This window comes from Dicentrarchus labrax, unplaced genomic scaffold (genome assembly GCF_905237075.1).
Source record: "Dicentrarchus labrax unplaced genomic scaffold, dlabrax2021, whole genome shotgun sequence".
In the NCBI taxonomy this organism is placed as follows: domain Eukaryota; kingdom Metazoa; phylum Chordata; class Actinopteri; family Moronidae; genus Dicentrarchus; species Dicentrarchus labrax.
The window spans coordinates 19,968,763-19,986,624 of record NW_026136721.1 but is presented as its reverse complement, the minus strand read 5'-3'; the positions used below and the strand labels follow the sequence as shown (position 1 = coordinate 19,986,624).

Genomic DNA, 17,862 nt, shown 5'->3' with positions numbered 1-17,862 from the left:
TCCGCTACTGTAGAAACATGGTGGCTCAACATAGCGACCTCCGTAGGAGAGGACCTGTAGATATAAACAGCTCATTTAAGGTAATGAAGATATAACGATTGCTATATTCAGGAATTCATTATACACAAATATGATGTTTGATGGGGTAGGAACAAAAAACAAAGCTCTACTATACACATTTGTAGTCTTTTTGCCTCTTATCTTTGATCAATTAAAAAGAACAAATACCTCAAAATTGTTCTTAACTACAGCACTTGAGTTAATGCATTTAGTTACTTAGCAACAATCTCATAAAGAGCTGAACAATCCTTGAGCTACCTCGAGCTACGTGGATGATCTTTTCAAGGTCATATTCCTAGTGAACAGTTGTTGGCTCCCAACCATGCTGAATTGCAAGAAATAGACAAGCAACTTTCTAGATTTTACAGTCTGGATAATTTACAGATTAAAATAGTCTTTATTAAGTGTTTTATATTTTGCAATGCATTTATAGCATTTCCAATAAACTAGTGCTCAGTATGCAGAAGAGTGCTTAAGTGCATCTTGTGAAGGAGACAGTGTTTAACATGGATAGTCCCTTGTACAGGCCTCCTTCAGCTGTCTTATTGTCCTCCAGTCATACTTTCACTCCTCGTCCAGACAGATTTTTTTTTCTCTCTCTCTCTCTCTCTCTCTCTCTCTCTCTCTCTCTCTCTCTCTCTCTCTCTCTCTCTCCCCCCTCTCTCTCTCTCTCTCTCTCTCCCTCTCTCTCTCTCTCTCTCTCCCCCCCTCTCCCTCTCCCTCTCCCTCCCTCTCCAATGGGTTAGGTGAGGACATTCACGTGCTAAGAACCTCTCCTTGGCAGTATGTTCATGCAGCACAGGCCAACAAACGTAAACTGTATCAAAGTTAATGCGTGCAAATGTGTGTGTGTGTGTGTGTGTGTTTCATATTTGTTGTCTGTTGTCCCAGCGGACACAGAAAGTCCTTGTAAATCTCTTCCTCCTGTCTCATACATCTCCCTAGTTACTGACTCAGAGAGACGTATGTAAACAAACGCCTGGTAGTCAAACAACAGACGGTAAAACCAGCTGGCCAGATTTTAAAGCTGCAGTCTGTAACTTTCCACATGTTGAAAATGTAAGAATCTGTCTGTTCTTTGGTACGGTGTGTGAATGCCATCAACTGTTCAGGTAGTGTGCATGTGATTATATTATTCATTAGAATGATAAAGTTGGCACTGTAAATTGCACAGGTGTGAGTACAGTAAATGAGCCGTTTAAGTGTTTGACCAAACTCCACCGTGCAGATGGACATTATACTATACATTATTAGGCCAATCTGTAATATATATACACCGATCAGCCATAAGATTCTGAGCACTGACAGGTAAAATGAATAACACTGATTATCTTGTTATCATGGCACCAGTGGGTGGGATATATCAGGCAGCAAGTGAACATTTTGTCCTCAAAGCTGATGTGTTAGAAGGAGGAAAAATGGGCAGCATGAGGATTTGAGCGACTTTGACAAGGGCCACATTGCGATGGTTAGACGACTGGGTCAGAGCATCTCCAAACCTGCAGCTCTTATGGGGTGTTCCCAGTCTGCAGTGGTCAGTACCTATCAAAGTGGTCCAGGGAAGGAAAAGTGGTAAACCGGAGACAGAGTCATGGGCAGCCAAGGCTCACTTATGCACGTGGGGAGTGAAGGGTGGCACGTGTGGTCCGATCCAACAGACGAGCTACTGTAGCTCAAACTGCTGAAACAATTAATGCTGGTTCTGATAGAAAGGTGTCAGAACACACAGTGTATCAGTTTGTTGCGTTATGGGGCTGCATAACATTATGATGACCAGCGTGCCCAGGTGGTTATAATGTTATGGCTGATCGTTTTTATATATATGTAAAATTTTTGGATTTCAGTTTTAAGGGATACTGGCAATGGCAGCTAAGTGTGAACATGGCTTAACTGTGTTTAGACCATCAGGGAACATACATTATTCTGCCTGGTGAATCATTTTCTATTGTCTGTTTGGCAGAACAAGTAACAAGCTGTGCAATTTTATGTAAGTATGTGTGTGTGTCTTGGGATTGATGTGTATTACCCTCTATGGTGCCCCATTTTGTTTTCCTTCCCAGAATCCTCTTGCCGTTCACTTGGTACTCTTGGTCACTGCCCACAACAGCAAAAGGGATCATCTCCTGTTGGGTACACACATGCAAACACAAATGCACAAAGTAATTTAAATGTTACCAGTGATTTGGTTTTCAGGTCATGCTTTGGTTGTTTACCTTTGCTAGAACAAGATGCTGTATTCGACAATTGTGGCTTTTAAGATTTCCCAAATAAAAACAGAAAAGAACAGGACACAAAGGGAAGAAATTACATCTAACAAAGACTTGAATTTAAACCTGAAAAAAACACATTTGTGATTGTTATGTTCAATGTTGAAGCCAAGGAAAGATACGCCCTACTTTGGCTGTTGAAACCTGAACCCAACACTGTAGACTCACCCTGATTTTGTCATTGATCAGCCTGTCCTCTGCATCCTCGTCAAACTCTTTCTGAGGGTAAACATCGATTCCGTTGGCTCGCAGTTCTTCCCTAATCTGCACAAGGTTAAACACAATGACACTCAGACACTTTACTTGAAAATGGCTAAATATACATAGTAACAGCACACAAAGTTAAATTATATGTAACTGACCAACTAATTCAGTTTATTAATGTATAACTGACCACTCTAAAGTAGTCCTTTATGCGTTGGTAATCACAATTCAGAGACTTTTCTCACAGTTGCTGAATCATAGACATAGTCAAAGGTTTCCAAAATGAGACCTGAAAACAGACACTGAAAAAAGGAAGTCTGAATGGAAAACAAAAACAATCAATCAAGCCCAAACCCTTCATCCATCACCTCAGAATCCCAGCCCTGCAGCCAACACTGAAGTCAATCAGTCACCACGACACGCAAACATACGTGATGCTTGGACTGAATCCTGTTTACATACAGGTATTTAAGTTTGGGCCTGAGACTTGAATAGAAGCTGCTCTGACCCACTAGAGGACTTAAATAAACACTTGGTTCAATACTGGCTGGTGTTGACACTAAATGGTTCCTAATATCTTTGAGATGGAGGGGTTAATATAGAGGTTAACCGCTCTTACAAAAAAAATACATCCAGACAGAGATATGGCTTATAAAATGAACACCCCTATTCTCTCTATGTCTTTATAATGATTGAAACTCAGGCACTGACACAGAAAAATAGACAGACAAGCTTCTGGAAGCAATGTCCTTTTAATGAATGACTGTTCATTCCCACAATTACTACTCTGACAATTTCCACTTGGTCCTTGATCAAACATTTCATTGTTTATCCTTGGAAGCGTTCTCAGGCTTACATTATAAGATGCAAACCAAAAGAAATTCTACAAAAAAGCCACATCAACTGTTGGTTAGAGGAATACGAAGACACTCACAGCTGGACACACTGAGGCTGAACATTTAATAGAAAAACCCCTCTTACTCTGTTTGCATGTCAAGTTGCTGTAGGGAAAATGGAAAAAGAAATACATTTGGCATGAGAGCCTTTTAGTCAATAATCTTCAGGGTCATACAGAGCATGTGCGGCCAACGAAAACAATCCAGCTACAAGCCTGGTGGCTCCCATTCTCTGCCAGGGTCTGGTCCAATCCCTGCTTTGTTCTTATTGGACAGTGTTACAGGCATCAAGGGGAAAACGGTAGCCAAGACACCCATCGTGCTTCTCTAAAATGAATAAAGCTGTTAGGGACGTCTGTAGTCTTGGAAGGAGGGATGGAGAGATAAAGGGAATGATGGAGGAAGGCAGGTGGCCGTCTGCCTCCTGTGGATTGAGAATTATCCAACAGAAACACACCGAGGAATGGGATGCATGGGATGACCGCTTAAGACTCAAGCCAGGTGGAGCAAGAATCTGTTGTAGCAGGGAAAGCAATGATAAGAAGGTGATGGCTGTGATGTTACAGTGGGGTAGTATCAGCCTGAGGAGTTTCATTGTATTTTAGTTGGCTATGAATAAGGCTACTGAAACATACCAAAAGCAAAATAAGCCCTGAGAGGAACAACAACTGACAAAATATGCCTTTTAAATGTAGGTTTTGTGTAGTTTTGTTTAGTGTTCCAGCTCTTGTGATTTATAATTGTACAGTTATGGACATATTGGAAGAAGACCCTGTCCATTTGCTGCTCTGTGAGGCTGTACTTAGACACAGCTGGGATTTTGAGCTAAATGCTAAATAAACAGTTAACAAGTAAGGAGATATAATGCATACCGTTCACCATCTTAATCTCGTATGTTAGCATGCTAACATTTGCCAGTTATCACTGATCACAAAATACAGCTGAGGCTTATGGGAATATCATTCGTTTTGCAAGTATTGGACCAAAGATGAAAGGTCAGGGGATCACTTAAGCCATTAGGATGCATCATCTGGCCATTTTGAATATCTGCACCAAATTTCTAAATTCCATCTAACAGCTGTCGGGACATTTCACCAGAAACCAAAAATGTGAACCTCATGGTGGTGCTAGAGGAGAAAAAGTCGCCTGGGAACCATGAATGTCTGTAAAAAGGTTTGTGCTGCTCCATGCAATAATCATTCAGCTATTTTAGTTTGGAACTAAGTGGTGGACCAGCCAGCTGTTTGTGTAGCTAAAAAAAAAAAAAAAAAAACGAGCACTAAAAGATGAGCTAACTGTACATTGTAGAGAGCTTTAACTTTCACAATCAAAAATAGGGAAATTAACTTGGATTATTTGTATAAAATGATGAATATTCACTGTTAGCTAAAATGGTGCTTTCTAGCTCCTTTAATTCTGGTCATGTTTTTTTAATTTACCACGCGATGGAGACCTCTCTGAACTTGGCTGACTTGTACGATCACCCAGTAATTCACTGGTAATGAAGGGCCTGCCTGCTCAGCTGGCAACTGGGCAGAGGATCCCCATCTAAAAAAGAGCCAGACTTAAGAGCTGAGGAACGCTGCTCAGTAGATAAATGCTTCAAATAAATAGTTCTTAAATGGTTCCTTCTGGACTGAGCATGACTTTCGACGTGTTACAAATATAGAGATGATACAGTATTTCCCAGGATGGGTACAACGTGGGGTTTTTGCCCAGATGGCTTTTGTTTGTGGTGCCTGGCAGCTCTTCATATGTTACCGACCTGTGGTTGTGGATATGCATAGACGTGTGTTTGTGGGGGGAATCCGCCGACTGTTTGACCTACTGATGCACTCATCCATTTATTTTAAGCTTGCTCTAAAGACCTGCTACAGGCTTTTGCAGGTGTGGTGCAAGGAAAATGTAACCAAATATATATTGATGTCACAAGCGAACATCCACACATCCACAAATACACTCCAACACACTCCTCTCACCGTCTGTTTAAAGTAGTCCCTCTCCTCCAGGGTGAGCGTGTCAGCCTTGGCGATGACAGGGACGATGTTGACCACCTTGCTGAGACGCCTCATGAACTCCACATCCAGAGGCCTCAGACTGGAGGAAGAAAGAGACGACACAGTACAACATCATTTCATGCGGAAATGTCTGTAATTAAATGCGTTTGTTGTTTGCATTAATGTGTCTCGGGTTACAGGACAAGCCAGGATGTAAAAAACGGAAAACAACTCACAACACTGCAGATTTGTGCACCTTTTCATCTCATACAGATACCGGTATGTAAACCTTTTATCTGTTTATTTCTGAGTGACAGATCTGTGACACAAAGAATGTGTCTTTCATGCCATTAAGTTACAGCATCTTAATTCCTTTAATATGAATGTAATGATACAGAGTAACCACTAGATGGCAATCATGGTCTATTACATTACATTCAGTCCACCCTGGTTTCCATGTTAATATTCATACTGCATTAACATATGCTGCCGTTTCTTTCCTACACTCACTGAAACAATTCTCCTGTTACATTCTCCTAGGTGTGATTTCAGTAAACTGTAGAAGAACCTAGCACATTCTTTCCCAAGGTTAATGCATAAAACAGTGAATCTAATGCAGTTGTGTTTCAATTTGTCCTTAATGTTCTGCTTTTGCTTAACTCAAAGCAAAATATGGACAAAAGGATATTCTCCGCATTCACTGCTGTAACAGCCTTGCAACAGTTGTGCCTAGTGAGGCTCTGATTAGCGCTTATACTATTCAACACTGTTCCTGTATGTTTCCCATTTCTCTCCGCCCTCCATGTTGTTCTGTCTCATCTTTGCCTCCAGTTGCTCCTCTAGATAGACTCCCTCATGCTGTCTGTTCTGCCCTCCAATTAGCCCCAGTCAAGTCAGGCCAGCCTGGTTCAAAGACCCAGGGTCAGCTGCAGGAGAGGCCTTGCTGCCTCTCCTCAATGACTGACAAGCATGTCACCATGAACATAGGATGAAACACGGGATGTGTTACAAAAAGTGAGAAAGAGAGAGAAAATAAGCAATGCACTCAACCAGAGATAGAAAGCACTAAGTTTTTAATTGTCATACTGAGCTAACAACTGGCATGTGTCATATAGAGTTGACGATCTCTCGTTAATATTTAATCAAATATAAATAATGTAAACTGCATACATAGACTATCTATGTACATAAAAATTGGCATGTGAACTGCATTATATGCACGACTGAGCAAACATGCACCCTCCATGTGCGCACATGTATCTATGCACACAAACATATGCTGTATGGAGTAAAATATGTATGTATGCATGCATGCACACATGTCCACCTATATGCTTGCTTGCATGTACAAATTCTCCTTTTTGTGTCATTGGGGGGAAAAAAGCAGTCATGCTTATATACGATAAGCTCTGCAGTCAAATGAGAAGTGGAGAAACCAGCCAACCACAGTGCAGATAGCTCTCCCTTCCGTCTTTCTTTTCTATAAGAGATCAGAAACTAGCTCAGAGTTGATGAGAGTCAACGTGCAGCCTTCTTTTTCGCAGGGAAACATGTTAAATGAGGTAACAAACAAGACTGCCCAGAGGGAAAACAGTGCGGTTGACTCTGCCATTATTGGAAATGGCTGTCGATGCCAAGGCTGTGTTCTGTTTGGCTGAGCACAGTTCATCTATCTGAAACCACAGAAGCAACTTAAAAGCAAATTGCTGACATGCAAATTACATTAGATAAATACAAACTGCTGTTTAAAACGTTTCAGACAAAGAGACAATCGGGGAAAAAACCTAGCATATCTCCAATGATCGAGGCCTATGTGAGCTACCAGGGATGTTCTGTCATTTTCCTGCCTGTCATTCTTGGACTGTGGTCACATGGCAGAGGCGTCCAGAGGCTTTTGGCACTGTGTCTGTGTAATTGGTAACAGACCCTAATTTAAAACTTAAACTGGTGTTACTGTGTGAAACGAGAAAAGGAAAATAAGCAAAAAGAGAATAATAGAGAATCATTTTAGAGTTTTTAGATTTGTTCCAGCACTTTCTTCCCCTCATGAACCAAGCTCAAATCTAAGGCTCAAACTCATTTTTGGGACGTACAAAATTCGATTGCAAATATGTACTATATCTTGCCTATTTCTAAGTATCCTTATCTTAACATATGCACACATACAAGTGTGTTGTTTAATAATCATCTCTATGCCAGGTCACAACAGTTGCCCTGACAGATGTCTCCTTCTTTCTGCTGGCTACAACTCTCTGTAAGGAAGAGACCACTTCCTGACAGATGTTTGCATCTTCGCTTTCAGAATGAGTGTGTATTTTCATGTATTCATGAACATGTTTCAGTAAAGAGTCTGGGATATTTATGTGTGTGTGAATGTTGTGACACTTTGAATATAGCCTGATTAGCGACAACGTTTGAGGATATAGGAGCTGAGAGAGGGAAGCAACACGGATTCACAATGAAAGAGAGAAAGGAGAGCAGTTTAGGTGTTATTGAACTGAGCAACTGTAAGCAATGTGATACATAAAAACATTCAGGCCATCCAAATAAGAGTAGTTAAACAAATGTTAGCATGTCCACTGCCCACTTGAGTCCACTACCCACTCTGCTTTACACGAGCATGGATACACACAAAGACACATTCTCTGAAGCAGCAGGTGTGGCGACAAGAACAGATGATGAGGGAATCTTTCAAACAGTGGCACACACAGACACACACACATCTTATCCCCCACTCATAGAGGGAGCATTTAAGTGGACAACTGTTGAGTTACTGGTGCGCAGAAATATGAAGCAGCAGTGGATGGAGCCGTCACAGAGATATGCATTCAGATGGTTAGTGAATGAGTGTTTACAGTTGGTGCACATGGGTGTTTTGTGTGCTTTTGACTGCATGTGTACAATACAGCATTCATGTCAAGATTCATGTGTGTGCATTTAGCCTTACTGTGCGTCTGCATATGTAGCTATACGCCCTCCTCGACTCTCGGTGCACACGAGGACATACCACTCATTGCTGTTAAACTAAAACAAATCACCACTTGGAGGGAAAATAAGACCCTAATCACTGACAAAGCAGATGGAGAAATGTGGTTTGTATTATGCCATTTAAATGAAGTAAACATCCGCCACCTGGTTGTTTAAAAAGACACATGCGCTCTGCCAAGACACTGTGAGGACACTTTGGTCATGATCGGTTTTATTTCTCCAGAGCCTCTTTTCAATTAATTTAATCGGACAAATCTCGTGCCAAATTACAGCAACATTATTGTTGCAATCTCCGCAACTTTGGTCTATTAGCATAATTTACACAGAAGACAATCTGTTTTTACTGTTTAGTCTCTGACTACTGTCTAGTACTGTTGGACTCTACCCTGAATGTAAAATCTGTGAAACACTTTAATCCAGATGAACAATGAAGGCACTGACTTAATAATTACTCTAGACGTCTGATGCAGCACTTTTTAAAATTAAATTCAGCATAAAAACACTTCTGAATAATACTGCATGTATAATATATGTATGCATCAAACAACAACTAGAATTCCTCCTTCTTAAGATAAGGCACTTTCTACATCCTGACAATCGTTTCCCTGTCTCTTGACCTCCCCCTACTATGAGAACTGTAGAGTCCAATGTCTTTGTGAAATCTGACTCTTCAAGTGATACTTAAGTGTCTCTCAGGAGAGAATGAGTTCCACATGTGGTCACTAGAGAGGGAGATGAAAAAGAAAAGCTGGAGAAGGACGTGGTTAAAGAGCTGTGGACAGACAATGGGTCAGGGGAGATTCCCAGAAGGCCTGATTCATCTCTGCAGCTGTGGCAAAAACTTCGGAACAAAAAGTGGAGCACTTCACAAGGGTGTGCGACTCTTTAATATGTGATCTTACCAGTGGCCTGTGGGAGGTATGAAGTATATGCAGCAGTGCACCCTAGAGTCCGGGATCCTCTTCTTTCTGTTGATGTTTATTTCCTCCTGCAGGTAGGCTTCATACTGGTCATTGATAAACTTCATTATGGGCTGCCAGCTGACAAAGGAAAATAGCTTAGTTATTCGTGCTGAAGAATTATATTGCAAAATAATGTGGTTCTCTGGTTTCATGAAGAGTTGTGTTCTGTCATTGGACTGTCATATATAATAATAATTATAACATATCATCAGTTATGCTATCCAATGCAGCTTCCCTCTCGGTTGCATAAAACATGTTTGTAAAGCAAAAAATTTTATTTTTGTTAATTTACTCATTTTAATTATGTACTTTTGTAATTTCATTCTTTACATTGCGGCAATTTACAATCACAGAGTAGCTACAATAATTTTCTTAAAGAGCTGCTAATCCTAAAAAAATTATTATTATGAATTTCAGTGGCATGATTTTTTTACAGACACACACAGACACACGCACACACACCATTTCAAGCTAGTTGTTTTGATAAAACACTGAGCTTTGATAAGTAATAAGTAAATGCATAATACGAAAGGGCGGAAATGACTTCACAAACAGCTACTGATGCCTTCAGATAAAATAACCTCAGCTCACCAGTTTTCATTGTTGATCTGATCCCCAAAGCCTGGAGTGTCAATTACTGTCAGCTTCATCCTCACACCTTTCTCCTCAATATCTAGACAAAGAAAATATATTTAATTAGTATTTCTTATGGACACACACAGAAGGCAACAAATCAGTAGTATGACAGAACAACAGAAAACACATTATTATTATTATTCAGCTGTAGGTTACTAAACGTGAACATTGGCCAACCGTGACTGATGGACTTGATCTCGATGGTCTTGGGGATCCTCTCCTCTGGGTTGGGCTGCACTGACTTACGGCTCACCTTGGATTTGAACAGGGTGTTCATCAGAGTGGACTTCCCCAGGCCACTTTGCCCTGATGAGGAAAGCACAGACGCACACAGTCAGTTAGAGAAACTGGGAACACATTCACTCATGGTTTTAACTCTAGAAAGTCACAAAGGCAAACTTGTTGAAGACGGGAGCCTCATTCAGCTAAATCATAGAAGTTTCTTTTAGGCTTTTTTGTCCACCAGAAACTGAAGAAGACTGAATATGCCAGTGACATCAGCCCTAATGTATGGATTGTATAGTGAATGTGTGTGTATGTGCATGTGTGTGTTAACAGACTGTGACAATAGCGGGACAGCTGCAGGGTCAGACAGGCAAGCAGGGGAGGCCAAGAGGACAGATGTACTCTATAGACCACACACACGCACAAAAATGTCTACAATCGTGGACAAACATTCAAAAACCTTTTTGTTTTTATTTATTTATTTATTTTTTTTACACACACTCACCAGGGGATGAATTCCCTTGAGTGGTGTCTACAGTGTATTTCTACTGTGCATGGTTGTACATGTATTTTGGATATACAGTAAAACAAACATGAATTCAATAAGGTGGAGAGAGTTGGTAAGGCACCTCAGGACTATTTGTTTAATCCTTTATTCCTTTTATTCCCAACAAAAGAGACCATTAAGAACTAACTTAACTATTTTTAACTGAATAAGGAAAGAATATGATTCTTGTTTGTTTAGTCCTTGGAAAACACATATTTTGTGCTTATGTCTACTACACAACTAGAACACAGATGGATAGAAAAAGACAAAATTGTCATTTGATTTTTTAGTTTGTTTTGAAATATATGTTCAAAGATGTTTTTCTTTGTGGTTGAATAATTCTTCACACATACGTATGCACACACAATCCTGAAACTGGTCCATTTCCCTTCATATTTCTCTCCCACCCTCTGGGCATTACTGTGGCGTGTGGAGCGTTGCCAAGCCACCAGGCCCTCTGTGACACACAGGGTGGCCTTTTCCACCACTCTCTCTCACTCTCACTCTCCACACACACACACACACACACACACACACACACACACACCACCCACACACACACACACGCGCTCACCCACACTCTCTTTCTCAAACACACACACACACACAGAGACATTTTTGCTGCCCTCTCTGCGTGGTGGGAATCAAAGGTCAGCTGGCTAAGGGCAGGGATTAGGTAAATGCATCTCATAGAGGAGACCACACTGGACAGGGCCAAGACCGCAGCTGCTCTAACCTTTCACGTCCTCACTTGTCATCCAAGTGACAACTCTGTTAGCCAAACGGAAACTTTATTAGAATCACAAAAGATGCTATTGTTTTTACTGCTCATTTATATGCTACATTATTATCTTTTTTTCTTGTAACTCAGTACATCAGCAGCTAGAAATCGAACAGAGTTCAGACAAAGGAAGCTCAACAAACCTACAGTGAAAATCAGGTACCTGACCTCATTCTGCAAGAACACAATACTGCACACCTCTGCAATTTCATGAAACCCAGTGTGTGAAGAGTGAGGAAGAGAGTCGAACATCTAATGAACCAAAGGGATTAACACATTTTTCTCAGGATTTTTACAGACCACGCCAAAAGGCAGGTCAATACTGGCCTTACAGTGAGAAAGAGGACTCCAATGAGGCAACACATTACCCAAAAGAACTTGACACACTGCTATAGCACTTTATATGAAAATCCCCTCTAGCAATCAAAAATCACTCCATGCAGGTTTTAACTCATCATTGTTCTTACCAATTGTAAGATTTTATTGTATTCTACTCCAGCGTGCAGTGTGAGAGTATTATTTCACAACAAGGGTTTTATCATCACACAACACAAGTTTCATTTATCCTTGAGGTGTCAGAGCACTACAAGTGGATACATGTCTGTGTTATGTAGAAATGTGTTGTTAGAAAGAGTTGTTTCACTGAGTTACTTTGTTTATTCACACAAACATTCACTGAATCATATTGCCACTTTCTCACTAAAACTCCTTACACACTTCCACTGCATTCCCCAACCTCTATAAATCAACATGGCTCTCCTGGTGAACAGTATCAGTCCATATGCAATAAATACATGTTTGTCATAGTATGGTACGTCTCCTTGGGGGCGTGCTGACATGCTTTCTAGCTGTGTGCACAAAACACTACCGCAGGGAGCAGGGCCTGAAATCAGACTAGCATTATCCCAATATTACCTAAACATAAACACTTAAAATGTCTTTTAAACATATTATTGTTGGCTAAACTGTATTTCAATGTGTGATAAAAGCCCATTTGGACATTTCTTTCTCTGAAGATAACATGTGAAAAGGTTTATTTCTGTTTGATATGTGCCTGCCTGCATGCATGTACACAGGCGCATTCATGGATAATTGTGTATGTGCCTGTAAGTGTACATAGATTTGATGGTGGCACCAAACTGGCGGTGTGTAGCTGTCCCCTAAGGAAGAGTGAGCTTCAGCTTGTCAGTGTAATTGCCATCATTATGCCACTCTCTCAGCCTGACAGCCTCCTTTTATCCACTCAAATATGTGTGTGTGTGTGTGTGTGTGTGTGTGTGTGTGTGTGTGTGTGTGTGTGTGTGTGTGTGTGTGTGTGTTTTGTTAGTTACATCATGGACACAAAAAAAAGAAGAAGCTTTTTGAGGATGGAACCATGCTGGCTGACTCTTAACAGAATAACTGAAGTAGAAGGACATCAAAGGACAGCCAAGGAGAGGGTTCATGAAAAACGTAATAAAGAAAAAACAATAAAAAGGTATTTTTCAGGTCAGAAATTCCTGTTTCATAAGACAACGAGAATAAATGTACACTGAGTCTGTACTATTATGTATTTTGGCTTGATGCATACTGGATCACCTTCAGTAAGAAAATGTAATGTTTCAAAGGACTAGTGTGTAGGATTTAGTAGCATCTAGCAGTGATTTTGCAGATTGCAATGCCTCACCCTCCCGTTCCAAGCGTGTGAGATAAACTATGGCAGCTGCAAAAGGCCCTATCTAGAGCCAGAGTTTGGTTTGTCCATTCTGAGCTACTGTAGAAACATGGCGATTCATTATGGCAGCCTCCATGGACTAAAAACCGTTCACTCTAAGGTAACAAAAACACAGCGAGTCTTTTCCAGTTGATTGTACACTAATGAAAATATACCTATTAATATTATGTTCCATTTATGCCAATACCTCCTCTTGAATGGTACACACTGGACCTTTAAATTGTTACCATCTGATCTTTTTTTTGCTCAATTCAGTACTAAGTCAATAACTGTACATTTGGAAGCCATTACAGCCTCAAGTCCTCTCGGATACATCTGTGTCAGTTTAGATTATTTTTTCTTTTGTTTTATCCAAATCTAACTTGAAGGCATAATCAAGCTCAATGTCAAGCTCAAGGTCAGGCTGGATGGCCTTGACCAACCTTTATTCATAAAATATATCTTTTTATATGCAATAATTTAGCATTAGCAACACATGTTTTTAACTTTTTACTGTTTAATTTGTCCCCAACCAAAGCATAATTAAGCCATGGTTAAGTTCAGGTATGTAAAAGCACTTGGTTAAGGTGAGGGGAAGATTGTTTTTATGGTTAAGTTTGTGCCCCGTCCATCGTGACATCAACACTTACTTCCCACTGTGCTATTGTGACACTGCTCCTGGCATTGGCACTCAATTGCTGTTGCAAATTAGCCACATATGACCATCATTTGTAGGAGACAAGGTTAGGGTTAACAAAACAAAATAACACGGCAAAAGCAGGAAAAGTCAATGGGAATGAATACTTTCTGAAGGGACATGATATTTTATCTTTTTTCCAGATTGAGAGAGCAAGAACTCAACAGCAAAAGTCCTGTCCATGTAGCTGTTGTTCTGGGTGTTTTTCAGGGCTTTCTTCTTCTTAGTTGCAGATTAAAAATGAAACTTTTGAACTGTTTTTAATAAATGTTGAATTAAATGTGTGACGTCTATGTCAGACTCACCTACAACCATGATGTTGAGCTCGAAGCCTTGCTTCATGGCCTTCCTCCTCATCTGCTCCAGGATGGCATCGATGCCAACGTAACTGAAGTCGCTGCCATGGGTCTTCTCCCCCTTACCTTGTGGGGTAGGATGGTGGGGCTTAGCGGACTCTGACATGTTGCTGTGGCTCAGATTGACCTCTGACCCTGAGGGATGCAGATAAAAGAGAAAGAGCAATGAAATAAAAATATATGTTAATTTGTGTCTTCATGATCTCCATGTTATGATTTCAGGTTCAATATACAAGCATAAAGCATGACTTTTTTGGTAATCAAAATGGAGGTAACGCAAATGCAAGTGAAATCATATTAACTGCAGATTACACCCAGTTCAGTGTGAAGCCTGCAGAAGATACTGATCTGAGCAGTTCACTTCCTGTGTGAAACAGGATATGCCAGACTTTAAATTCAAATATATGAGCACCGACCTCTATATAAGACAATACTGAAAGGTGATAATCTGCCATTTAAACTATCTGCCAAAAACCCAATAGGGAGTGGTGCAGATGTGCATGCACACACATCAATTAACAAGATAAACTTTCCCCTAACCGTTCGATAAAGAATTCTTGTTTTCCCAGTGGTCCTTACTCAAGCACATACACTCAACTGTAAAACTAACCAATAAATCATATGACAACAGGCACACATCTGCTCCTTAATGTTGCATAAATTCTGACTAGCAACAACCTCATGTTAGCAGCACAACCCACAAGAGAAATTCTGACACTCAGAAATAAATGATGTGGAAGTTGTAACCAAAGTAAAGGAGTACAGCTGCAGATTAGAAGTGAATTTCAGAATCCTCAAAGACTTAGGAAGACAAAATGAATAGACATTGTTGGGAGAGAGCTCTGCCAACTACAAATCACGGCTTACCTTACTTCGAGGAGGATCGGTTGCTAGAAGACAAAGACTGTGTGCCAAGACACCTCTGAAACAAGCAAACTAAAACACTGCTCAGCTCTGCCAAATGTGCTAGTATGTGCTTGCAGCAGCAGAGACTCACACGCTTCTTCATGTAGGAGGAGACACCATTTCCTGTGATATGACAGAAACCTGTGGTATTTTTTGTGTGAGGTTTGCAGTCACAGACACTATAAACCACAGACACTACCTGAAGCTTAATGTAGACAGCCATTCCGACTATCCAGCCTGCATGCAAACAGGTACATTGGATATGATTGGGCTGTTTTGGATCTATTATTTTTCTCAAATAACAGTTTTGTAAGCTTTTTTCTGAAGGACATAGACACCTTTGTGCTTATGACTTGTCTGACATGACACAGTGTCAGCCTGCATGTTTACAACATTGTGCCTGTTGGTGATACAAATGACACATAAATAACAGGGGAAGATTTTCTTATATCATTCCTGCTCAGTTTTTCCTTCCTGGCCTAGAAACCATGAGAGGTGGGAGACAGTGGGAGGTTGTAAACGACATGTGATCTCGCTAAGACTATCAATTTTCCCGTTTTTACTATAACTATGAAATACAGACTTTCCACAAGAAAAAAAAAGCCCTCCTTTGGCTCTCTGTGACTTTGTCCTGGGAAAGGTGTTGCTAATAACCACTTTGCACCCCTTGTAGCACTGCAGGTGCTTTTAATTTAAGGGCAAAACTAGGACTTGATGGTATGTCTTAAAAGATTTTGTTAGCACCTCTTAATTAGACCATGTGATTGAATCTGCATGATTTTCTACTTCACACATCAAACACGTGCACTTATTTACTACACAATCTCTCCCTCCTATACATTTGCACACCTTAGACACCTTACAAATGCAAGGTCATGGGGGTATTCATGAGTCAGCTGAATTTCGTGGCATATCTCCATGAGAAAGGGTACCACAGCAGCAGTCTCTATAGTATTGGTCTTTCCAGTGTTCAATTTTCAAGTTAACAGTAATGGTTTAATGATGAACTGTTCTGTGATATTTTGTGATGCTTGGCTAAAACTCAATAAATCCATTGCTTAAATCTTGGGAAAATAAGAGCCATCCATCCTTCTGTGCACATTATCAGGCAGCAAATTATCAGTATCAGTAGGTTTTGGTTTTGGCACAATCATTTCGACAACAACAAAGAGACAATTTCCCTTTATGCTAGGACATTCGTTTTATTAGTAAAAAAAAGCAACCCTGACATTCATAGTACAGTTCAATCCATGCTGTAATGTGAACCTTCTGTTAATACCACCTCACGGTGGGCTGGAGCAGATCTAGTGCTGAATTGCTGACACAGAAATGCAGCATCTTGGAAGTGATACAATAATCCTGAGGTATTTGGATCAATTTATCTTTAGCCTATGAGATATGTTTGTAAATGTTAGCATAGTGTCACAAAGCGTCATTTGGCTAACCCTGAACTGAACTCTGTTTTATTAAGGCCAGTTGCATCAGTAGCCTCTTGAGTGACAGAATACAGATTAGCTCTAATGACATACTCTAAGTCTGCAACTGAACTGCCTCCTGGGCACCATGACCATGCCATCCCTGGGCCATCTGCTGGCTTACATGGCTACTCTCTAAGAATAGACAGTCACACTCAAACACACAGGCGTAGTAAGAAGAACTGGCGAGACACATGCATCGGAAAAAGGAAGAACAAAACGGCAGCGCCAGGACTGTAAAAAATGTTACCCAGGCTGTGAACCACCCTTCTGCTGTGATAGTCACTTCTCTTTCTTATACCCCAACTGTGCCTTTTCATTTCCATCAGTACTGCTTCCTAATGATATACATTCATTCTCAGGGCTAAGGATAAGTTTGCCATTAGCAATCGCCTTTCATTGCTTTTTTACATAACTATTTATTTGACAGAGTGACAGTTCTGCCATTTCTATCCACAACAGCCTCTAAAGCATCTCTGCATGAGTCAGACCTGCCTTTGATGCTCCACAAAGAAAGCGTTAATAACCTTTTCTGGATGAGTAACTCATTACAAATGAGCAGAGACTTCTGGTATGACTCAGATCACAACTCAGTGGCCTCAGCCGTTGAATCCAAACTGTTCTCAAATGAGACAGACCCAACGGATGCATCAAAATAGAACAATGTATCAGACATGTGAGAATAAATCTGGAATAAAATTCCTTTGAGGAGCAGTGTTTTATTTAACTGAAGCCAAAAAAAGCCACAGTGAGCCAGTAGGGTGCACAGTTCGTTCAAATAAAAAATTTGGGAAATGGACCTGTGTAGAGGACCAAACAGGTGCATTGATGAACCTAAACTGACCCATCAATGAGAAAACATATAAAAATATTTGGATTGCTCTAACCTCCCTTCATTAATATGAAGTCTCCAACTGAAAACAGTTTTATTAAACTGCAAACAGATGTTGTATGTGAAGATCTCTTCCAATAAATACATTACATCGGAGGAGAGGTTGTGCCTCGTGACATGCAAAAGCGGCACTTCACGATTAGGGGAGCTTTGTTTAATGAATGGAGATGAGTTCAGGCTTTTTCTTTGCATGAATGGATAGATCCCATCAAAGAGATGAATAGTCCTTATCTTCCAATAAGGGCACTTATAGTTGAGTCGGGGCTGCTTCAAGTTGTAT

General features: G+C 40.5%; 1 protein-coding gene across 7 annotated transcripts in view; it reads right to left on the bottom strand.

The window, feature by feature from the left end:
- LOC127354340 (septin-9) overlaps positions 1–17,862 on the bottom strand; it is a 74,883-nt gene that overhangs the window by 4,498 nt on the left and 52,523 nt on the right. For 5 of the 7 annotated variants that reach the window (XM_051384213.1, XM_051384212.1, XM_051384211.1 and 2 more), the window contains 7 exons: positions 14,259–14,444; positions 10,188–10,316; positions 9,966–10,047; positions 9,315–9,452; positions 5,407–5,524; positions 2,496–2,591; positions 2,087–2,183 (listed from right to left, as the gene is read on the bottom strand). In XM_051384213.1, coding sequence (XP_051240173.1) covers positions 2,087–2,183; positions 2,496–2,591; positions 5,407–5,524; positions 9,315–9,452; positions 9,966–10,047; positions 10,188–10,316; positions 14,259–14,444 — 846 coding nt within the window. Of the gene's footprint in view, positions 1–2,086; positions 2,184–2,495; positions 2,592–5,406; positions 5,525–9,314; positions 9,453–9,965; positions 10,048–10,187; positions 10,317–14,258; positions 14,445–15,176; positions 15,341–17,862 lie in introns of those variants that run through there. The other 2 variants (XM_051384215.1, XM_051384217.1) reach the window with 2 other exon arrangements.